The 24,412-nt window shown below is 46.1% G+C and overlaps 1 protein-coding gene across 11 annotated transcripts in view; it reads left to right on the top strand.

The window, feature by feature from the left end:
• LOC147603246 (uncharacterized) overlaps positions 1–24,412 on the top strand; it is a 104,513-nt gene that overhangs the window by 69,180 nt on the left and 10,921 nt on the right. For 7 of the 11 annotated variants that reach the window (XM_086796745.1, XM_086796736.1, XM_086796746.1 and 4 more), the window contains 2 exons: positions 8,784–8,894; positions 16,249–16,371. In XM_086796745.1, coding sequence (XP_086652871.1) covers positions 8,784–8,894; positions 16,249–16,371 — 234 coding nt within the window. The remainder of the gene's footprint in view (positions 1–8,783; positions 8,895–16,248; positions 16,372–24,412) is intronic. The other 4 variants (XM_086796738.1, XM_086796739.1, XM_086796741.1 and 1 more) reach the window with 4 other exon arrangements.

Raw genomic sequence — 24,412 nt, 5'->3', positions numbered from 1 at the left:
TGCAGAGGGCCGGAAAGCGTACAGGTGAAGAGGGCCAAGGCGCTGGAGTGAGCGACGCGTTTGCTGGTGGAGCGACTAAAACGCCGGCGTACAGGCCTTGCGCGGGTGATCTGCAGCCAGCTGGCGAAGATTTGAAGTGGTGGCCGCCGGGTAGAGTGAAGGCCGCCTCGTAAGTGAGAAGGGCCAGGCAGGCGCTGCAGAAAGCTAGAGGCGAAGGAGTTGAGTACCTGGTGATTGGCACAGCAGAGAGCAGCAGAGAGAAGAGCTGCAGGCAGACACTATGGAGATGCTGAAGGCAGCCGCCAGGTACAAGAGTTGGCGACTGGGGGGGCCAAGAGACGAGCTGATGCGTGGAGGCTGCTCTGGAATGGGAAGGCAGCTGCAGGTAACCGCCTGGTGACAAGGCCGTTGAGGTGACAGCGTAGGTGACTGGAGCGAAGCCAGAGGGCTGCTTTGGTTGGCAGTCAGGTCGTTTTGAAGGCGGCCACCTTGGAGTAGAGATACTTCTCTGGCAGGTTTTTGGGCTGGCGAGACTGGAGAGTTAGCGAAGAAGGGCCATGAAGCTGTTGGGTTTTGGAGGTTCGCCGTGAAGAGGGTGATGACAGGCTGGGCGCAGCCAAAGGTGCTCTAGTGAGCCGAGAGAGCCAACGTAGTGGGTTTTCGAAGAGAGGGCTGCCGTTGGATGCGAAGGAGGTTACCTTCGTTTGGTCAAGGTGAGGCTGGCCGTGTGGGCCGTGTGGGAGTTAGTGGAAGCTGCTTCTGGCGTCAAAGAGCAACGGGAAGGAGACAGCGCAAGGAGAGAGAGGAGCTGATGGACAAGCGCCAGCGGGTGTTTGGGGTGGTCGCGTGGCTGACCAACATATGAGGATAGAACCGCTTGGGTGCAGTTGTAAGTGAAGCCGGTTGTGGAAGCACCGGCGGGTGCTGGCATCAAAGGGAGCTGCTAGCGAGGACAAAAGGGGAACAGATAAGCTGCAGGTGACAGAGGGCTGGTGTGGGCCGCATAAGTGAAGACTGTAGCGTTGACGGACTGAGGTGGTGTGGCCTTGGTTCGGTCAGTCAGGGTGGACGCTGAAGATAGGTGGACAGCGTGTGGCTGTGGATATGGTAGAAGGCTGGTGGCTGGTGTGGGCCGCCTAGGAGACAGGGCTGTGGACAGAGCAGGGTGCCGAGTGAAGCAGAGAAAGGTTGGTGTTGCTGCTTGGTGGTGGGCCGGTAGCAGGGCAGATAAGCTGCTTGGGTTTGAAGAGGCTGGCAGAGGATCAGCACAGAGAGAGCGAGAGAGAGAGAGATGTATGGTGTAGCTGCTGCTGGCGACACATGCAGAAGTGATGGGCTGCAGAGACTTGTGGGTTAGCTGGTGGGGCGCCCTCTGAAGTGAGAGTGGCCGGGTTCATTCTGGTGTGATTGGTACAGTACGCAGGCGAGTGGATCATGTGGTGATTGGGGATGTGGTGTATCCTCGGCAGTGACAGGTCTGAGTGTTTTGTTTATGGTTGTGTGAGTAAGGCTTCTGTGTCGGGAGAAGCTTGTATGAAGTTTTGACTGGGAATATAATTGTTGGGTGTTTACTTTGTCTATGGTGCCCCTGTTTTTGTGCTGTCTGTCTGGCGTGGGTTGGGTGGTGAATTGTGAGAGAGTGTTCCAGCCGGTGGCTGGTGGTGCCCCCGTTCGTGTGTGTTATTCCAAGTTTGGGAGGTGAAGGGCTATAGAGGCAGGGTTTTCTTTCTTTTTTTCACCTCACACCAAGCAGAAATGGAACTGTAGCAGGTCGCAATATCAAACGGGCTGGCAAGGCCGGTTTTCTCACCCAAGGAGCAAGCCCACCCCCCCTCCCCCCCGCGGTTTAGCGTGGCCGGCTGAGCAGTTTTTACTATCACATGCACTCTGCACTCAGTGCATGGTGACAAAGTGGCTCATCATCAGCAGTGTAACATTTTTACATTATTAGAACCCAGTAGGATGATAATTGTCGTACGCCGTGATCCCATTGTACATCCTCAGTCCAGGATAAGTCAAGCACGAGCTACGTAGGTCATTCCTCAGCCTTAGCGGGTCAGTCAGTCAGTCAAGTCCCTTAACCCACTTGGAGAGAATCATTCATGCATGTAGAGTCGGTAGAAGCCTTAGGGTTTGCATCAGAAAGCACTCTGCATCCTGCATAATATGCGTTCATATGCCTGCGCATCATTTAGAACATCCTAGAACCCTTAGGGAATGTACTAGGATTTATCTCGTATTTTTTTCATATTTTATGGTATTTATTTAGCATTTAATGTCATTTATAAACATAAAGTTTATTAAACTATGACCAGCCAACTTGACCAGCCCCTATCTAGTATAAATAGGCTTGCATAGGGCTTAGTTTCCCATCAGTCTTGATTGTGCTAAGAGCTTTTCTCCTCAGCCCTAGGAGTTCCCTTGCCTTCAGCACTAGACTAGTCTCATGCAGTCCTTGGAGTGCTTGAGTTTGCTTCAGCCAGCCCTGGTTCTCCAACGCATGCAGTTCAGCTGTCCCTACAGCCATAAGCACAGCAATTCAGCAGTACTAACGCAGCAATTCAACAGTCATAACTCAGCAATTCAGTAGGACAGCATACAGGCGCAGCCGTACAGTCCTCCACAGTCCCCAAAACAAGCACACCTTCGTTTTCTGTCTAGCATCAGCCTACAGCCCTGCGTTTCTGTCCAGCATCAGCCTGCAGTTTGCGTTCCAGTCCAGCCTCATCCATACAGTCTGCGTTTCAGTCTACAGCAGTTCTCAGCCTCCTAATCATCATCCACATCTGCCCCAGCCATCTGGTGAAGGTAACATAGCATTCATAAGCATTTACAGCATTCTTTTCTCAGCCTCAAGTGTGCAGCCCTTCCTCATGCCCTTGGAAAGAGTGCATAGGCTCGAGATCAGTTCATCGAGGTGTTTCTACAGCCGTGTACAGTTCAGCCAAGCTTCCGATCCTCCGAGATCTTGCGTTTGGCTTATCTACAGTCCACAGTCATTCTCTCTAAAGTAATAAAGCAAATACTATCTCGTTATTGGGATAGGGGGCCCTTCAGTGGGTAATTTGGGACCCAATCTGGTGTACAGTTCTCATATCTCTCTCTCTCATCTCTTTAAAGTTTGAAGTATTAAAGTGGATTACTAAACTCACTAAACTCAGTATACAGAAGACGGTGTGAGCATTTGTGTGACGGATCTTCCAATACAAAGACTTCCGCTGCATATCACATTGGTATCAGATTCAGATTGTCCACACACACTGTTTCCTAGCATGGGGGCATCCTTGGATGGTTAGATTGCGTTCCGGCACGACCATCGACTTCGGCATCATGTCTACAAAAGAGAGTACTCATCAGCCGGAAGACGTCTCCCCCGAAGGAGACCATGTTCTTCCGCCTACAGTAGACACCATAGCTCTTCTTAGAGCTCAAAACCAGCTGCTCATGGAGCGTCTCCAACTCTTGGAGGTAGCAGCAGCACGTCCTTCTCCACCTCCAGCAGCACCCGACTACATCTCCCTCTTCTTTCAGATGGAACAACAGAGGAGAGAGGATGAGGCCCGAAGGAAAGAAGAAAAAGTAGAAAGATGGGACTATGAGGAAGCCCAATGCAGGATCGACGAAGATTGGCGTCAGGCTGAACTTGCCGCTCGGGAACACCAACGTGAGCTTGATCGAGTACGTATGTTACTCGAGCACCAACGGAAAAAGGAGGCCATACACTTGAGGTATCAGCAGCTCTCCTCAGTCTCCCCAGTCATAGGTGTCACCAGCTAGCAGTCCGCAGTAGCATCAACCACCATCATTCGCAGTCAACCAAACTTCAGTAAGTATGATGGTAAGTGTGATCATTCATCAGTTAATCAATTTATTCATCAGTTTAATACTCATTTTCCATTAGCTAGGATCACAAACCGTCAAGATAAAGTCCACTTAGCGGCTCCCGATCTGACTGGTGAGGCAGTCACTTGGTGGCAGCATTGGTCTGGTATTCATACAGACCAGGCCACAGACAGCCTTTGACTGGGACATCTTTGTCCATGACCTGTAGACCAGATTTCTCCCACCCTAGTACATGACCGGTCTGAAAGACGAGTTCTATGGACTCAGACAAAACGGATCCCCAGTGCTTCAGTTTTCCGGTAAGGTTATTACTTTAGCACAGCAGTTAGGGTTATGTGAGTAGGCCAAGATGGAGCAATTCATTCGTGGATTGGACTCTAACATTCGGTTCACAGTTTGTAACTTTGAACCAAGTACATATGACCGGGCTCTGACTCGCTCAGAATGAAGAAATGAAGCTCAACGGGGGCAAGCCCAAGCAGTTGTCTCCATCCAGTACCAAACCCCAGCAGCAATCAGCTGCACAGACAGGGAAAGGTAACGCTTCTTCTAAAGATGCTAAGAAGGACGGCAGTAATAGCTCCAGTTCTTCAGGGGGTAAGAAAGATAAAGAATCTAAGAAACTTTAAATATTTCAAGGTCTTTAAAGTGTTATAATACATTCTACTTTTTGTACCCACAATAACTACCACTTAAAATGCTCAACTTTGTTGATCAAAAGGGTGGTCAATAGTGAGACATTAGTACAATGCGGTGATTAGTCAAAATTGAAAATCCAATTATTGGTTTTTTAACGATATCTTTTTCAAAATTCTTCCAAGCTATTAAAAGGCCTACAAATATTAATAATCTAATTAATAAAATGACATTTTTGATGTAAATCATCTAAAACATGCAAAATCCAATTACATTTTCTAGTGGAGCTTTCAATTACCACAATATGTCGACTCCTCTGAGTTTGGTACTCAGTACAGTTTGGCCCTCAATTCTAAACCTGGCTACTATTCAGTACAGAGCGGTTGGTTGTTCTACAAGAACTGTCTCTGTGTTACTCAGGAAAAGCGTTCCGCTCTTCTCCACGATTGCCATGACTCCTTAGTTGGAGGACATAGGGGTATCAACCGTACCCTCGAGAAATTAGAACGGTCATTTTATTGGCCAAAGATGAAGCGTGATGTCTATGCACATGTACAAGCCTGTAAGATTTGTCAAAAAGTCAAGGTTCCCCATACAAAGAAGGCAGGTTTACTTCAACCTTTGCCTATCCCCGAGCGACGGACCTTTCATCGACATATCTATGGACTTTGTAGGGCCTCTACCAGCATCCACCGGATCCCGTAACACTCAGTGTTTTACCATTGTGGATCGCTTTAGTAAATTATGCATACTCATCCCATGCAAGCATATGGCCACAGCCGAGAACGTAGCCCGTCTGTTTCTCAAGCATTGGTATCCAGTTTGTGGTTTGCCTAGCATCGTAACATCAGATAGAGATTCCAAGTTTACCTCGCATTTCTGGAGGGCATTATTTGAAAACTTCGGAACTAAGTTGCAGTTGTCTAGTGCATTCCATCCGCCGCAGATAGATGGCCAAACAGAAATTTATAACCAGTTGGCCTTTGATGTCATATTGTCATGACCAGCAGTCCAGATGGGAACATTATCTTCCATTGGTCCAAGCTATCTTGAACGACACTCATTCATTCAGTGTCGGACGGACTCCATATGAAGCAGCCTTTGGTCGCCGTTTTTCTTCTCTTTTGATGAGAATGGTGTCTCCATCTTTAGAGGCTAATAAAACCACAGAAGCATTTTCCAAGATCATTGAGTCACTCAAGGACCGCTTGACCAAAGCTCAGGAAGCATATAGCAAACAGGCAAATAAGTCTAGACGAGATGTCCACTTCAAGGAAGGGGATTGGGTCTATCTGCGTATCATGAAACAGAGATTGAAATAAGTGGGCAAACGTTGTACCAAGCTTTCATTCCATAGTTTTGGCCCTTTTCCAATAGTTAAGAAGTTAAGTGATGTCTCCATGAAGTTAAATTTGCCTACCAGTTGGACAATGCATGATGTTTTCCATGTTTCTTGGCTAAAACCATATGTTGGTCCAGAAGTGTTTGATGTTTCAGATGACAGCAGCCAGACGCGGTAGACGAAGCAGAAGTTATTGAGCTTGTGCAGATCCTTCTTCATTGTTGGAAGCATGGTTCCGGTCGACGGATACATCACTTCTATACGAAATTCCGGGATCGAGGTACCCACGAAGCCGTATGACTCAACAAGTTGTTCTCACAGGAGTACCCCCAGTTGTTGGCGGTCTACTTGGAAGCCATGAACCTGCCGCTAAGCTAAGTAGGAGGGAATGTCACATGCACTCTGCACTCAGTGCATGGTGACAAACTGGCTCATCATCAGCAGTGCAACATTTGTACATTATTAGAACCCAGTAGGATGATAATTGTCGACCCCATTGTACATCCTCAGTCCAGGAGGATAAGTCAGGCACAAGCTACGTAGGTCATTCCTCAACCTTAGCGGGTCAGTCAGTCAGTCAAGTCCCTTAACCCACTTGGAGAGAATCATTCATGCATGTAGAGTCGGTAGAAGCCTTAGGGTTTGCATCATCAGAAAGCACTCTGCATCCTGCATAATATGCATTCATATGCCTGTGCATCATTTAGAACATCCCAAAAGCCTTAGCGAATTTACTAGCATTTATCTGGTATTTTTTCCATATTTTATGGTATTTATTTAGCATTTAATGTCATTTATAAACATAAGGTTTATTAAATTATGACGAGCCAACTTGACCAGCCCCTATCTAGTATAAATAGGCTTGCATAGGGCTTAGTTTCCCATTCAGTCTTCAGTGTGCTAAGAGCTTTCCTCCTCAGCCCTAGGAGTTTCCTTGCCTTTAGCACTAGACTAGTCTCATGTAGCTCTTGGAGTGCTTGAGTTTGCCCTGGTTCTCCAACGCATGCAGTTCAGCAGTCCCTACAGCCATAAGCGCAGCAATTCAGCAGTACTAACGCAGCAATTCAGCAGTCATAACTCAGCAATTCAGTAGGACTGAATACAGGCGCAGCCGTACAGTCCTCTACAGTCCCGAAAACAGCAAACAAACCTGCGTTTTCTGTCCAGCATCAGCCTACAGCCTTGCGTTTCTGTCGAGCATCAGCTTGCTGTTTGCGTTTCAGTCCAGCCTCATCCATACAGTCTGCGTTTCAGTCTACAATAGTTCTTAGCCTCCTAATCATCATCCACATCTGCCCCAGCCATCCGGTGAAGGTAACATAGCATTCATAAGCATTTACAACATTCTAACATAGCTTAGAACAGTCCACCGCTTTCTTTTCTCAGCCTCACCCTTGGGAAGAGTGCATAGGCTCGAGATCAGTTCATCGAGGTGTTTCTACAGCCGTGCCAAGCTTCCGATCCTCCGAGATCTTGCGTTTGGCTTATCTACAGTCCATAGTCATTCTCTCTAAAGTAATAAAGCAAATACTATCTCGTTATTGGGATAGGGGGCCCTTCAGTGGGTAATTTGGGACCCAATCTGGTGTACAGTTCTCATATATCTCTCTCTCATCTCTTTAAAGTTTGAAGTATTAAAGTGGATTGCTAAACTCACGAAACTCAGGATACAGAAGACGGTGTGAGCATTTGTGTGACGGATCTTCCAATACAAAGACTTCCGCGGCATATCACAGTTACCAAGTATGATGCTTTTTGTAGGCTTGAGAGTTATCTTTTGACATGTACACAAGACACATGGCAACACACACACACACACACACACTAATGACATGTGGCACACTTATCTTATCCACTCATAAGAGTGGGTTCATACACACATGGACATAAACACATACAAGGGCTGGTTCACAGACACGAAGCTCTGAATACCCAACAAGGACTCAATTACAAGTTGCATGACTTTGTAGCTACAAGATCGCCCTTTGACCAAAGAATCTGAATCGACGACACCATAGCTCACCACCAAACCACAGAGGTCCATGAGCTGACACTTGAGCAATTGATTTGGAGGAATCCACACGTATTGCTAGCTAGATCTGAGACACCGTCTGCATCGTGCGCCAATAATAGTGGTCCCATGCTTAATAGTGGTCCCATGCTATTCTTAGTTTTCCATGTATTTTCAATTGGTTTTCTAACCACATTAATTAACATACCCCTCTTGGATTAACCCAAATCCTAGAGTCTGGGCATCCATTCCTGCATAGTATATGTAACATCAGAAGTACGAGTTTGGTCCCATTAGGCGGGGACTCCAATGGATATCATGGCACTTGGGTAGCCCTCTCTTAGGGCTTTGGTGTCTCTATATAAAAGATATCATCCTCCCATGTATGTCTTTGCCAGTCCTCCAAGGTCTGATCACTTTGTCCCATTACCATTCCAAGCAGCCATGTGCAATACAGCTGTAGTCTTATAGACCCGGCATCCCTAAATGCTCTAGTTTTGTGGAGAGCACTGGCATGGACAGCCATGTCCGATCTGTGTGACGTCGGCTGAGGTTTAGGTGGATTATACGGCTGACTTTTGGTGTGAGATATCCAAAAGAGGGGCATCCAAGCTGTACTCATAGGGGAGGAGACGGTCCGTTCAAAGGTCATGTGAATCAAACCACCAACTGATGATGCAAGAGTACCAAGAGCTGCTCTGCTCCTTGTGTTCAAGCTTTCTGGAGGACTCAAGGGCCAATCTTGAGAGGTGATCTCTGTCAAGTGTGGACTTGGTTTATGTATGTGAGCCTGAAATAGGCATCTAGGAACATTGGTGCTGAGAGAGAAAGAAAGAAAGTTATGTTAATGTCTTCAAAAGGCCTTTTTTTGACCTATGAGACCAAAATGTTACATCATGAGAGAGAGAGAGAGAGAGAGAGAGAGAGAGTAATTTGTTTAACATCTTTCAGTTGGAAAAGGTTGCTACCACACTAGATAACGCAAGAAAGGATATGGAAAAGTTACAATATCAAGAGGAGGAGCGTATGAACAAAACCCATGATCAATTGCAAGCTCTTCAGGTCCTTTTGATAACATGTGTGATTTTGATGAGAAATAAATTATTGATTAAACATTGAATTAAAAATTTCAGTTTCATCTTTCTTATTAAGTGAGAACCTATTATGATGTGGACCCAAGGGCTTTTTTTTTTTCCAAAGAAAGATCCTTCTAGTAGTTGAGAAAAAACCAGCCGCTTCCTTGAATACAACACTGCAAAAAGCAGTCCAAATATACATATGAGATAAGGAAGGGAGGGCACTCTCCTTGGATGGACGCACTACTAAAGGGAGGCTACAGCTGGAGACGGAGGAAAAATCTACATTGGGGGCATGTTGTAAGATCCCTCCAAGATCATCCCTAACAGACAGGCCAAAACAAGATTAGTACAACAACAAAGAAGGCTGCAGGAAAGCTCACCACCCAACCATAGGTTCGTGTCAAAAAACCTCCCTCGAGCTAGGGGCTATAAGGTTCCACTCGCATAGGTCCATGCTAGCCAGCATTGGTGTCCCATACCACGAGTGCTTGCCCACAGGGGCCCTTGGCAAGACTACATGTGATCTGCCATGTACATGGCAGAGGAGTAAGCCTCTTGGCCTAGGTCCAAACCACACTGAATCTATAATAACCCAAGATTCACTTTTATAGTGCTTATTGCTCCTATAAATAATAGTCCAATCATAAATAGCCAGTAACCTTTATTTATTAAATTTGAATCCTAGCCACCTGAATTTGCCTGCTTTGCCTAATCCCAAGGCTCCCCTAACCTTGTCGGCTTAGTCCCTAACCCCAAGGGTTAGTGCTAGGTACATAACATTCCTCCCCACTTAGGACATTTCCAATCTTGGAAATAAATGAAGAAGAATCTCGCTACTTGCACCGAAATCAAATTTATACATGTCTATCAAATTCAGATAGCCATGTATGAAGGAACAAGCTCCACCAAGGCTGTTGTTCCTCCAACATATGACCGTGGAAAAAGAAAAAAAAAAACAGGACCTTCTCAGGTCCCTGAAGAATATAAACCACCCTTCAATCCTCCAACTCCTCATGGAATTGGAAACCTGAAATAGCCAAGACAACTATTTTGCTAGCTCTAATATCATACCCATCCTTTTGAGGATTTGGTAAATCCTCGTACCTAGGGGATATCATACCTCTCTCTCAGAGACTTCTAACTATCAGGCACCACAATTGTGTCGCATTCAAGCCATCATAGTATGAGGGAATCCGAGTTTTAAGCCAACTCCTAACAAACATATTTCTAGCTATTGCCAGAACCATATGCTTAGTAGTACAATAGGCAAACTTTACCCTAGGGATGTACCTCTCCCAATTAAATGGTCGCTTGGAGACGTATGCAAAAAGCATAACTTTGAAAACTTGATCCCATCCTCTTGGTCTACCCATCTGTTTGAGGATGATCAGAAAACACAACTCTGTTGAATCACTGAGTGACCTGGTTTAGGAGAGTTATGACATTTATAAAGGATCCTTTTCCTAATCTCAGACAAATTTGGTGCACAGAGTCAATCATCACGGAACAACCACGAGTTTCGAATAAAAGTACTACCTTCCATCCAGATAAGTGGAATGATCTCTAAGTTCCGCTCCAAATTAATAGAGCTCTTTGCCTGGACCTACTGCCAACACCGAATGAAATGCCAGTGAGCCCAAGATAGCTCTCTCAAGGAATCATACAAGCCAGCACAAAACTTCACCCACCCAATCCTAGCAACCCCATTGAAATTACTGAAATTACCCTTTTGATTTTGTTGTCAAGTCTTGTGTAACTTTGTCTATTGGAGGCTAACTACCCCCCATAAGGACAGGACATAGCAACGTTAGAAAATATAGATACATCGAGAAACCCTACATGTTGCAGATCCAAGTGTCCCATACCACTAGGATACACACCATATAAAATTTCCTTGAGACTTTTAAAGCCGAGTTTGGGTGATCAATCCTTTCCTAGCTAGGTCTTGGTGCACTACGCGTGCATCCCATGTTGTGGTTCGCCGTACACCATTGGAATAACAATGAAATAATTACACACCTCTCAACCCTTGTCATAATGGAGCGTGGGGCTAAGACTCCACATGCTGGTCAGCCCTGGCGTCCCATACCACCACGAGTGCCTGCCCACACGGACCCATGGCAAGACTATCTGTGCTCTGCTGTGTACGTAGCAGGAGTAGCAACTTTAGTCCAGGCACATACCTGTCAGAGTGAACCTCACAACTGACTACTCAATTACAGCCCCTGGCCTCACTTATATAATGGTCACTAATCCTATAAATAGCTAACTGCCATAATAGCATGTAGCAAAATATTATTAGATCTGAGCCTAATCTCCCAACATCTGCTTGCAATCTCCTAATCGCAGGGTCCCCTAACTGTGGTGGATTAGGCCCACTAATCCAAATATTAGTAACTAGGTATATAACATACTTCCCCTCAGACGTTTGTCTAAGAAAGAAAATAGGGGGATCCTATGCTGTATACTAGTAAATGTCTCCCAAGTTGTGTCCTCCATTGCTTTCTAGTTGAATTTATACTCAGGGTGCTTTCCACTTGAATTTATACTCAGGAATCAACTTATTTCTAAGTTACCTTTTCCTAAAATCAATAACCACTTTCGGTTCATGTGGAACATAAGAGAAGTCCTCAACCTCAACAAATTCTTGAGGAGTCACAATGCTATCCTTAGCATCAAGCATCTCTTTCAGTCTACTGACATGAAAGACTGGATGAACTTTCACATTCTGAGGTAGTTCTAGCTTATAAGCTACGTTGCCGATTATTTAAGGATCTAGAAAGGTCCATAGTACCTAGGGGATAACTTTCCAACCTTTCCCATCCGTAAAACGTGTGTGAACTCTTGGGTATTCATGATAGAACCTCTGGCTACAACAAGCATTTCTCGCATATTTGCCAAGAAGTCTTTAGCCGCGTCAATTTGAATACCCTTAAATTATATGGCGACCATAGATTTAGGTTGGTAACCGTCCATGAGCATAAATAGACTGTAACTAGTGGCCACATGCCTAGTACTACTATGGGTAAACTCAACCATTGGGATGTACCTCTCCCAATTTGATGGTCTCTTGGAGTTGTATGCATCCATGGAGCATCTCCTTCAAAACCTGATTCACTCTCTCTGTCCGCCGTTGGGCTAAGGATGATTAGAGGAACTCAAACTCGGCATGAACAAGATCATTGAAGTGTGGAAGCTATCATCAAAGCTTGAAGATGTAAGAGGGAGGGAATGTAACTATTTAGCCCTCCTTTCTCTATTTCACATGATGGAACCCTTGCCCGGACACCATACAGATGGAAGAAGACATGGGAATAGGGGTGATATAGTTTGTTTAAGAAAAAGCATCATTTTTGGTGAAAAAGCCGGAAAAAGCAAAAAGTTAAACTAGGTTGATTGCGAGGCTCGAGCCAAGAGCACCACTGGCAAGAGGAGACTGAGTTGGACCAAAAAGCTAAAAGCCACTTTTCCAAAAAGCAGCACCAGGGCCAAAAAGGAAGGACCTCCTCAATGTAGCCGCCAAGGGTGCCCACACGCTAACACACTGCAACAGTGTCACACCGTATCAGTGTAACACTGCCACAGTGGGTTAGCCTAGAGGAACCATCCAGAAGTAGTGGTGCACGCACCGGCATTGAAGGCACCGCATAGGATGCCATCGACTCGACCTTAGGCATATATCATCCTCGGCCCCGCTTAGAGGACATCCTTATCTTGCAGCCCTCACACCACTTTGTATCATCAGCCTGTGCTGTGTCGTCCTCTTCATTGTGACCTTTGCCGTGTGTGCATGGTGCAGTGAAGGACATGTATCAGTGTTCTCCAAGTAGTGCAAGTGTTTGCGTGTCTTCCATAGTCTCGTCTCTTCCGTCTCTTGTTCTGTTGTGTCCCGTTGCGTAGTGTCTTTTGTGTTGTGCTGTGAGCGTGAGGAACCCCACCCTTGGCAATGCGGGAGGCCAAGCCAACCCTCTTGGTCCAGCCAGTCCCCCTGGTGCAGAACCCCTTTCCACGGTGCTGGGCCGAGTCAACGTCAAGCTACCCACCTTCAAAGGATCATCCACTGAGGATTTTGATGGCCACATCCGACGGTTCATCTGCATTTGTAAGAGCTCTTGAGCGGGAGGATACCTTCTTGGTACTCTTTCCATCCACTCTTCAAGGTTCTGCATGTAGAAATATGGAAGCAAGAGCTAGAAACTAGAAGACTAGAAATGAAATAACAACAAGATTGAAGGACAAAGAGTTACCTTGAGACGAGTGTAGACAAGACACAAGCTGAATACTTCTTATGATGTGACACCCACAATATATAGGTGTGTAGTACAAGAGATAGTAGCCAAGCTGATATGTGGGACAAATAAGATGCCACATGGCAGACACAAGACTCAAAGACTCAAGACAAAAGTTTATACTAGACTAGGAAAAGAGTACACCTAGTGTGCACTTATTTCCAACACCCTCCTTAAGTGGACACTAGGAGGAAGACAAAAGACAAGACTGAAAGACAGACAAGACAAGACCAAGACTGAAAGACAAGATAGAAGACAAGATAGAAAAGATCCTGAGACACCCCTCCTCAAGTGATATCCTCATATGGGTCCACAAGGGTAGGGACAAGATGGATCTAAAACAAGACATAGTCAGATTGATAGACAAATAGACAGACAGACAAGACTAGATAGACAGAAGACTGACTGTAGACAAACAGATGGACCTTGAAGACATCCCCTCCTCAAGGGCAATCTCTGTCTCTTGGGTAGGGATAAGAGAGAGGTCCAAAAGCAGAATGAGTAAGACACTAGAACCCCTTGACCTACATCATCGGTGGTCAAAGTGGTAGACAAGAAAGATGAAGTAATCAGAAAGCCCACTTTTCATCATATGAGGATTGAACAGCAAGATCTGCTGATGGAGATGCTGCAACAACATGGGCTGAGGTAGATGCAGGGGCTGATGTAGAGGGTTTCGAGTAGCAGTCCTTCTCCCAGTGATTAATACGGCCACAAATGGTGCATGGATGAGCCTTGAAGTAGTCCTTCTCCATATGATTAGTTTTGCCACAATGGGTGCAAGGCTTTCTTACTTTAGAACTTCCTTTCTTTGCTAAAAATGCAGTGTTAGTTACCTTTTGTTGTTGAGTTCTTTCCTCTTCTTGGAGAGCATTGATGATACCTTCAAGAGTAGGATTATTGTGATACTTGAAGGTAGTGACAAGAGTAGCATAGGTGTCAGGTAAGCTCTTGAGAAGCACAGCAATAGCAATATCTTCGGAGATGGGGGACTTCACTGATGCAAGCTGAACCATAAGGCTGCGAAGATAATTGACATGAGAGGCTATAGTAGCTCCCTCCTGCATATGTAGATCAAAGAATGAGATCATAAGTGCAATCTTAGAGTTTTTAGAGCGGGGTCCAAAAAGGGTATCCAAAGTGATCCATGCTTGAGAAGCAGAATGTATATCGGAGATGTGATGAATGTAATCATCTCCAAGACCGAGCAAGATGATAGCATAGGCTTTGTCATTCTTGGCAGTGGGAACGTAAGTGATAACTTGCTCAATGTCGGAATATTCGGGAGCAGCATGGTGAACAACGTTCCAAAGACCTTCTTTCATAAGATGGCACTTGATTTTGATTTGCCAAGTATGAAAGTTGGACCCATTGAATTTGTCGATAGACATGAGAGAATGAGTAGAAGAGGCCATGTGGGAAGGTCTTACCTCTTGCTAAGATGCAAGGGCAGTGTCTATTTCCTTACAAGATTGCAGAAATGAATGAAAGAAGAGATCCAAATTGCAAAAGTACTGGCCAGCAAATTGAAGGAGACAATGCACAGTACCTTGTAGACTCTTCAAGCGCAATAAATCCCAGGCAGAGACAGCCCCTTGAGTCGATGAAGAAGGCAGCCAAAGGAAAGCATCAGGGTAGTACCATGAATGTCCAAAGCTGAGGCGGCTCCAAAAAAAACGGCGGAAATTTGCTGAGCTGCTGCAGCAGCAAGTCGGTAGCAAATAGATGCTGGTCTACCGACTTGATGCTGGTCGGCTGCTGCTCTAGCTCTCTCTCCACGAATAACATCGTGCAGTAAGAAGTTCAGGCCTGCGAGGCTGAGTGGTGGCTGAGAATAAGAGCGGAACTGAGCAAGATAATGGTGGCAGATTTCTGTTCTGAGAATAGCGGCTGAGGGGGCAGAAGTGGCGTGCAAATCTGCAGCAGTAGAGACAGCCTGAACAGGAATGGCAGCAGCTAGAGGTGACGGCCTAAATAGCAGCAATCGTGGAGAAGACGGGCAGAAGATGGAGATGCCTCCTCTTCAAGATGTCACTTCTCCACGTAGGTAGTAGAGGTCCTCAGGAGGAAAGAGAGCATACTCTCTTGCACTTAGAGAAAGAGAGAGAGGGCATGGCTTCTCTTTTTGGCCTCCCTCTCCTCAATCTCTAGGAGCAAGGAAGCAGTGGCTCTGATACCATGGAGAAATATGGAAGCAAGAGCTAGAAACTAGAAGACTAGAAATGAAATAACAACAAGATTGAAGGACAAAGAGTAACCTTGAGACGAGTGTAGACAAGACACAAGCTGAATACTTCTTATGATGTGACACCCACAATATATAGGTGTGTAGTACAAGAGATAGTAGCCAAGCTGATATGTGGGTCAAATAAGATGCCACATGGCAGACACACAAGACTCAAGACAAAAGTTTTATACTAGACTAGGAAAAGAGTACACCTAGTGTGCACTTATTTCCAACACTGCAGACAAGTGGTTCAGTTAGTTTCTGATCGACCACTTTACAGATTGGACCACTCCGAAGGACACATTCCTCCAAACATTTCATCTCGGTAACTATGAGGACCGCATTCTCCAAGAGCTAGGGAAGCTCGAATTGCTACTAGGGGAGAGAGTGTCGGAACTCATGACACGGACCACGGTGTTGGTGGCCAGCTTACCGACTTACCAAACTGACGTCATGGTGGGTCCGTGGGTTTTTTTTCTTGTTGTGTGCCTAACTCCTCTCTCTCCGGCTCTTGAGACACGGTTCTTCATGTGGAATCTCCTCCTCTTCTTTATTTATTCAATCTTGCGTGCACATATACACACGTAATAGTGAAAAACAAGGGAATGAGCTTTTCTGACGCATTATAAAGAAGTCTAAGACACATTATAAAGAAGTCTAAGATGCATCACAATGAAGGGTAAGACACAATTCAGGACAGAGAGGATACACATTGCTAGAGCATTTGCCAATTTTATAATAGCAGATCCTTGATTTTCTAGTCAGATTTGACTTTATCTCATTGAAATGTCCATTTTCATAAATGTATTTCTTCTGAGTAGGAAATTCTTCAAAGTGAACGTGGACAATTGTTGGACGTTGGAACAGCTTCACGGGAGAAACTAGAACAGATACATAACTTGTGTTCTCCAGAAGAACAAACATTGTTATCTAAGGTTTTGGAGGTAAATTTTTTTGATAGAAACTTTTAGGTTTATCTTTAGTGAATCCATGGGAAGAAGACTAATGTTCATAAATGGATGACATGGATAATTGGATGCCTTTGCAAACTTGTTTTTGTGTTTGGTGTACCTTTTTGAAATAAGTTTAGTCACCAATGTAAGGGTAGCTAAGGATATGTGAGTATTCAAGAAAATAATGTAAGTACCTGTAACATACCCATATGTGCTAGTGAAAAAACATCTAAAAATGCTGCTTAATTGGAGTCTAATGAAATAGAGTATATTATCTTTGGTCACAGATTGGCTTGATTTAATAGGCAGTGGCACATGAACATCAAAGGTGTAGGGGTGATCATTGTACTTTCTTCTTTTTGTTGCATGAAATCCTTGTCTTCTCAGTTTCATTCTCCCTTTCACTTCTCCCCACACCTTCAGCTAAGTCAGCCTTCCTTATGTCTAAAGCTTGCCCTAGCCCTTGTTTGGAAATCCCATCGTTATCAGTCAATATGACTCACACGCTTGCTTCCATCTGAGGGCTCTTCCAGCAATGTCTTCAGAGAGTATCCTTTCTGAAAGGAACTCTATGGTATTTGACACTTTAAAGATGTCTTTTTTGAAAAGAAATACTTCACCTTAGCCCAATTTTGATAGATAAATTGTTAGACATGGGTGAGAAGTTTGGCTTTGTTGTAGCCCGAGAGCAGTAAGTTAAATGGAAAAAATTAGCAAACATGGAGGTGCAAGATTCATCTTGAATGACCTCTAGAGATCCCACAAGAAAGGAGAAAGGGCTTTTTTTTCTCATAGGAGATCCCTCCGTGCCCACGCCACTCCAACCGATGGGTCCTTTTTTTTTGGGCAGAAAAGAGGCTTCTATTAAGTATGAATAGACTGTACAAAATCATGGCTAGAAGTCGGAACAGAAAATCCTCATCCCAAAATGTATGGTGATCTCCAACCAAATGTGGGCTTTTCTTGTGCAGATAAGGATAGTGCCTATATACGAGCCCCTGTGGCCATAAGAGTGAATAATATCTCCCCATATAGTACAAATGCACTGAGTGTCGTATATTTGAATGCCTTCTATGGCACATGTGCATATGGCCCTCCAAATCTGCCAAGCTGTGATACCGGCAATGATCTCCCAAGTAGTATCAATCCTATGTAGAGGAATCCTCTGCAGAGGTAGTGTACACTCTGAATGAGAAATATCTAGTAAATGCAATGTTCGAGGCACACCTATGCATATCATAATGGTGGTGTCCAAATCCGTGCCTCAAGAAATATCTGTGGACCAGACAAAGTGAGCAAAGCAACAGCACCCCAAGTAACAGAGATGGTCTCTCTCAATCTGCTCATAAGCTAAGCTATAGAGCCCCAAATCCTCTAAGCAGCTCTACACCCCCATATGTAATGTTGTACTGTCTGAAGCTACCAAGCATCTGAGACACAAGGGGTCTGCACCAAAAATACCCCTCCACTGATGAGTAATGGGTAGGCCACCATGTAAGAATAACCAAAAGAAGTGGGAGATTTGCCTCCTCCTGTGTCAGTGCCAAAATCTCTTTTTAATCAATGGGGTAATGTCAATACTCTCCCACTGTGGCCTGAGTGTAGAAGTCCACCAAATCTATGCAAGTAAAAGGAGCCTGTCATTACAGATAGTGTAGAAGGTTAGACTCTTCGTTGGATTGCTGCATCAAGCCACTCCCACTCACCATGATCCCAATGAAAATATTTTCTGATAAGACATCCACCATACAGCCAAAAGCACCAAGACCCATGGGTCACAATATCAAGAGGAGGGTCAATATGCGAGTGATTCTATATGCGAATAACTACTCTCACTGAATGAAAGGAAGTGCAGGGAATAATCTCTTGTGTGTCACATCCCATCAATCTCCATCTTGGCTGGATAGACTAAACAAAACGATCTCCCTCCTCATCTAGATTGAGCAAGGAAAGCACCTATAATGGCACCCTTGTCTTGGAGAAAACACCACTAATGAGGTATAGCTGCATCAATCTGATCGATCCATTCATGTATAAATATCTTGAAGTGCTTGAATGAAGATGTGCTTCAATGAAGATGGACACTGCAACCCATGCCATTTTTGCAGAACTTCCTCTTTGTATGTGTGTCTTTCTCAAGTTTATATGAACAGCTTATAGAGCTCGAACGAGCATGAACGTCAAGCCTATGAGGAATTGATGGACATCAATAGAGATCTCAGAGTGTATCGCAAGGTAGATAATTCCAAATTCATTACTACATTTGAATCGGAGTTACATGTCATTCATCAAGTCATAAGATTTTCGTGCTTGTTTGTGTGAGTGAAGTTTTAAAAAAAACCATACATAAAGTATGGCGAGAAGTTAGCATAGTCCTCCCCGAAATTTTATAAACTTTGGAGAACGTGCCCTTTTCCCGACTCCCTTGGAGGTGTGGGGTGGATGCAAGTTTCTAATCAATATGAATACTTTTGAAAGTCTTCCAAGCAAACTATGGATGGATATCTCTCCTAGTCTGCTTGGCCACTGCATATATCCAAGCGCACCCAAAGGTTACCCAGCCTAATCTCTAATGAGGTCATTCCACATAATGGGCGACCAAAACTCACTTCATTAAGTTTTGGGTGACCAAAACTCACTTTTAAGTTATGACCAGCCCTGTGTTCGCACACACTGATGTCTTGAGGTGGACAAAACCCAATGCCCACCGCCCAGACCTTATTCCCTTTGTACAAAGGGAGCAACCAGCTATGTGTTTGTTCTAGCTTGCACCACAAGGCACTTGTTCTCTATACTTGACACCTAGAGTGGACAACTCACCATCTCTCTTCCCTCTCTCTCTAGGAGTAGGCGCCTCCTTCATGAGGCCTCTTTGTCTGTATTTTCTGCACTTTCTCCTTCCAACTCCATATCCAAGCTTGCTAGTGTGTTTTCCAAGCTTCCAAGAGTGTTTCTAGGTGGTGTTCACTATCCCACACACTCCCAATGACTGATTCAGCAAAATAGCTCTTATTTTTGCTGTAATTTTTGGTCTTTTTGTTGAAAACCCTAATTTCAGCCCTCCTTTCTCAAGTGAACCATAGAGGAAGATTTCCTAGGTTTTCCTTCATCCTCTTGAAGCCTTTTCTCGCGAAGAATCGCGATAAATCAAAGATTTAAACACTCCAAACGCTTCCATCGCAAAGACTTCCGTTGTCATCGACTCTACTTGCAATTAGTAAGCTTTGATGCTTAGCAAGTGGCAGGAGGGAGAAACCAGACTCCATGATTACATACCCTGTGTAGTGTTCTCTTGTCCTACGTACTTTGTTGGAGATTGTTGCTACCATGTGTTGGTAGAACAATAAAGAGGAGATGGTAGGGAACATGGGCACTTGAGAGGGTAGTGTGAACTGCAAGTCCACACCGATAACACATTGTTTGCAATACTGTATTCATATGCATTGGTATGGAAATTTGGTCAGAAATGCCCATGACACTATGTACTGGATTCTCCCAAGATCAATATACTTTATTTGAGAGAGGGCCCGACCATTCTGCCTCATTGTGCGCCTCTTGTCAATTCAGCAAATTACTTCTTGTATTGAGCATGTTGTCCATTAAATCTTGGTGTATTTAAGTGTATTGACTAGCATTGTGTTCAACCAAGTTACATTGGTATCAGAGCATATGGTTCTCTTTCACTTCTATCATGAAAGATGATCACCGCAAAAACATTAGCTATCTCTACACTTAGAACACTATGGATAGCCATACAATGAATGTTGGAGATGCTAACACAAGAGACAGGGACAATGAAATGCATGCTTCCAATGCTTTAGAGGATGAGCAAACTCATGTGTTGCACATTAGGGAATAGGAACATCCACTCCGTCATCCCCGAAAGGGGCCGTTGTCCCTATTTTCAGAGGCGGACCTCCAACTTTCTTCTTCAACAGTATCTTTCCTGGCCTCTTTCGTTGGTCTGCAAGATCATAGGGAGCCACCTTGCACGCAGACAAATCCGGGATTTTCTTCAGGTTGCCCTCATCACGGAGCCTAGGAAAATCACCGGTATCCATTTTCTTGTTAGCAATAATCTCCCAAGAGCTCTCTAACCTCTGTGCCGGAGGGACAAAGTGTGAAAGTGGCAAATCCTGAAGACAACTCTGCCGAGCAACTCCTTGCCTAACCATAATGGCCAAGCTCCTGTCGGTCCCCTCGAATCTCAGTTGAGGCCCAGACTGTTTCAACCAAATGATAGAACCAAAAGAAATGATAGCATCCCTCTTAATCCTACCAAAGAGGTGTGCAATCGCAGACCAAATCCTTTGTGCTTCCCTGCATTCCCATAAACAATGGTAAACTGACTCCAAAACTCCTGCACATCTAGGGCATGCTGGGTAAGCACCAGTAATAGACCTCCACTGATTGGTGGCCAGACCACCATGAAGACAAACCCAGATAAAGGAGGAAATCTGTGGCTTCCTATAAGAATGCCACAATCTCCGCCAAAATATCCTCTGAATGTGAGTCCAAATGCCGTAAGATTCCCAATGGGGTCCAAGAGTAGGGACACTTAGATTGTGTCCCAAGATAAGATGTCTGGCATTCAGCACCGTATAACTGAAAAAAGGCATGCTTTTCAAAGGGTTACAAGCATCCTTCCACTCTCGAGTCCCAATGCAAATGTCCAATAGGGCAACCACCATACAACCAAAGGCCAATACTCTATGTGATCATCTTGGGGGGGGGTCAACAAAGACGTGCTTCCCTAACCTGCCAACAACTCTGACTGGACGAATCTGGGGGCCCTCGATAAGGTCCTGCACGTCACATCTCTCCAGCTGCAATCCATCCTGTACAGAAAAGAAGACCGGTACATCAAGCATCGGCTGATGGCCTTGGAGAGGATTTGTAAGTGTTTCCTAGGAGGGAGATGGGGCGCCATTGCCATATCTCCAAACGGTCACACCATCCTCCTTCCAAATCAAGCGAATCAGCCCCTTGGAGAGTCTCTCCTTTGAGGCCATGATTTCATTGAAGATGGCCATGAAACCACCTTCCATGCGATCCCAATGACACGGAAAGAGAGTGACTAGAAAGCCATCCTCGCTTGGACACTTGCTTCACGGAAGGATTCAAAGTGAATCTTTTTTTTTTCCATGAAAAGATCCTTTCATTAGTTATAAAAAAGCCCAATGGACTACAAACCCTCTCCTGCTCATAAGAAGGCAGAGCAGAGACCAATCAAGGCAGCTAGGGAGACTCTCCCTAGGTGCAGAAAAGTACAAATAAACTGAGAGGCTATATCATACAATAGGAGGGGGGAAAATCCAAACAGGTGGGCTGTAGTGCCAGCGGGGGGTACCCGCGTGTAGAGTATAGAAAGGTCCGCTGCGCCAAGTGGTGTGGAAAGCCTGGCGTCGCGAGATCGCTCGATCCGAGTCGCCCCGGATGCGGTCATACTATCCTCGCAGGGTGTGAATCAACTCTTGCCAGATAGCCCGAACAGTCTCTGGTGGCTCCAGTCTCTCCTCAAAAGCCCTGAAACAACGGGCTCTCCAGGTGAACCATATGGTGAGGCTGCTGAGGAGCTCCCATCGTAAATCCCTCTCCTGTGTCCAGCCGGCTGTCGAGAAATCCGGTGAAGGAACAAGGCGAGGCTGGCTCCCAATGAATCTGATGGCCTGGCTAGCCTAATCCATCTCGTATCCCATAGCTAGCCCTGATGAAGTCGACCAAGCAGCGGCTCCCCACGTATACATTCCCTCTGGAGAGAGGGGGGCCAAAATGCGCAGAGTCCTCAGCCAAATCTGCTGCGCTTGTGGACAGTCCCATAGGCAATGTCGCTGTGTCTCCAATGGGTGGCCGCATTGGACGCAGGGCGGCGGAAGGCCACTGTAGACAAGCCAGGTGCCAACTGCAGAGCCCCTGTGGGCAACCAGCCACTGGAAAGCCGAGATCCTGCGTGCCTGTCTACTAGCCCAGAGCCTGGTCCAAAAATCCTCCAGGAACTCCTGTGAGAGTCCCTGTAGAGCCGCCAATGCTTCGATGTAGCTGGAGAGACCATCCTCCTCGCAGTCAAAATATGCCTCCCCAACCGAACAGTGTACTAGAAAAGGTGATCTCTGTGGCCTCGGGGGTCGCATAAGGATCATGCCACTCGTACTCGCCAGGGTCCCACTGGAGCCTGGCCAAGGGGCGCGCAACATATGCCCATATGCGCCAATCAGAGTCCACATCTGCAGGGTCTGGATCAATATGCCACTTCCGAGAAGTGGCGGCCACTACCCATATCCTTTGAAAGATGCACTCTGCAACCAAAGGCGACTCCTCCTCCACTCTCTGAAGTCTGCCCTCATCCTGTATCTCATAGTAGAGGCATCTACCATCCTCAGTGCAAGCTCTGACAGCAATCAGGATCTCCAACTGTGTAAAGGCTCCCATCCACTGTGGGGCCGCTGGCTCGAAAGGCGTGAACCACTCCTCAGTGAGTGCCTCCTGGATGTCATCCCTCATAATCAGCAACCCTCTGAAGTGACTCCGCCTCTCCGCCTGGATCTCCTCCAGGAGACTGCAAAAGGCCTGCCAATCTCCAAAACTGCGTGCTGGGCCTGTCATCCCTCAGAATCAGCCCCCCTCTGAAGTGACTCAGCCTCTCCGCCTGGATCTCCTCCGAGAGGCTGCAAAAGGCGTGCCAATCTCCAAAACTACGTGCTGGGCCTGCCGCCAATGGTCCCCAGGCTAGACGAGGCCGAGAACCCAGCATATGACCCTGCTCTGTGCGTACCGAAGGGCTCTAGATGAGCGGCTATCTAGCCCGCTCCTCATCACAAGTGGGAGGTCTCTGAGAAAGCTCCGGTCTCAGCAACTCCCAAGCTCGCAGGATGCTCAAGGCAAATCTGTCCTCCCATCCTCTACTGAGGCCTGTCCTCCTCATCTCTATGAAGATCCACCGTATCTCTGGTGCCCAAGTGTCCCCTGCTGGGGGAGCTCTAGCCTGCAGAGCCGCTGAAAAAGAAGCTCCTTCCAAGGCTCAGCGCCTGGAAGCAGCCCCCGAACAATAAGCTTCACCAACAAAGCTCTACTCTGATCAGCTAGATCTATAATGCCCAAGCTCCCCTGGGTCAGCGGAAGAGTAATAACTGCCCAAGCAACCTTTGCTTGGGCCGGCTGACCATCCCGCCTTGACCAAAGAAAGTTCCTGATCAGCCTCTGTACCTGGCTGATGCAAGAGCTCGAGAAAATCCAGCAAGACGTGATATACCATATAGTCGCTAAAAGCACCTGATTTGTCACCACCACCCTCCCAGCCAAGGAAAGCCGAGCTGTACTCCAATATAGAAGCTTCTTTGGAATGCTCAGAAGAAGCAGGGCGATCTGCTGCTCAGGTGACAAATCAAGTCCAATCTGGCATCCCAGATACCGCACTGCTGTGCCAGGAGGAATCCATCTAAAACCCGGGTCTGGGCTCCATGCCGGAGCGGGAGCGCTACTGATCCAAAAAGCCATTGTCTTGCACCAATCGATCAATGCTCCCGAAGCCACACCAAAAACTTGTAGAGACTGCTCCGCTCTCTGTAGATTGGCCTCCTTGCCATGCAAAAACAATCCCGTGTCATCAGCAAACTCAGAATCAAGCAAGTCCTCACCCGGACTGGAAGCTGGAGTCCTCTCAAGCCAACCTCCTCTGCTGTCAGATACATGCTCATAGCCTCTGCAAAGAAAAGAAAAAGGAACGGAGCGAGAGGCATCCCTGATGGACTGATCTGATCAGCTCAAAACTCGGCCCCCAGCTACTACGAGCTGTGGAATATAGAGCCACCACTCCTCGAATCCAGTCTGGCTCAAAACCCAGGCGAAGCTTAGTGCCCTCCAGAAAACCCCAATCGACTCTATCGTATGCCTTCTCAAAGTCGAGAAGCATAACGACCAAGTCCTCGCCGAGAAACCTAGCTCGGGCCGTCGCCTCCCAGAAGGTGAAGATGTTGTCAAGGATACTGCGCTCCTTGACAAAGCCTGTCTCGGTAGCATGAATCAAATCCCCAAG

This window comes from Cibotium barometz, chromosome 64 (assembly GCF_041138505.1).
Source record: "Cibotium barometz isolate CiBa-2024 chromosome 64, ASM4113850v1, whole genome shotgun sequence".
Classification (NCBI taxonomy): domain Eukaryota; kingdom Viridiplantae; phylum Streptophyta; class Polypodiopsida; order Cyatheales; family Cibotiaceae; genus Cibotium; species Cibotium barometz.
The sequence above is the reverse complement of the archived record's forward strand: the minus strand, read 5'-3'. Positions and strand labels throughout refer to the sequence as shown.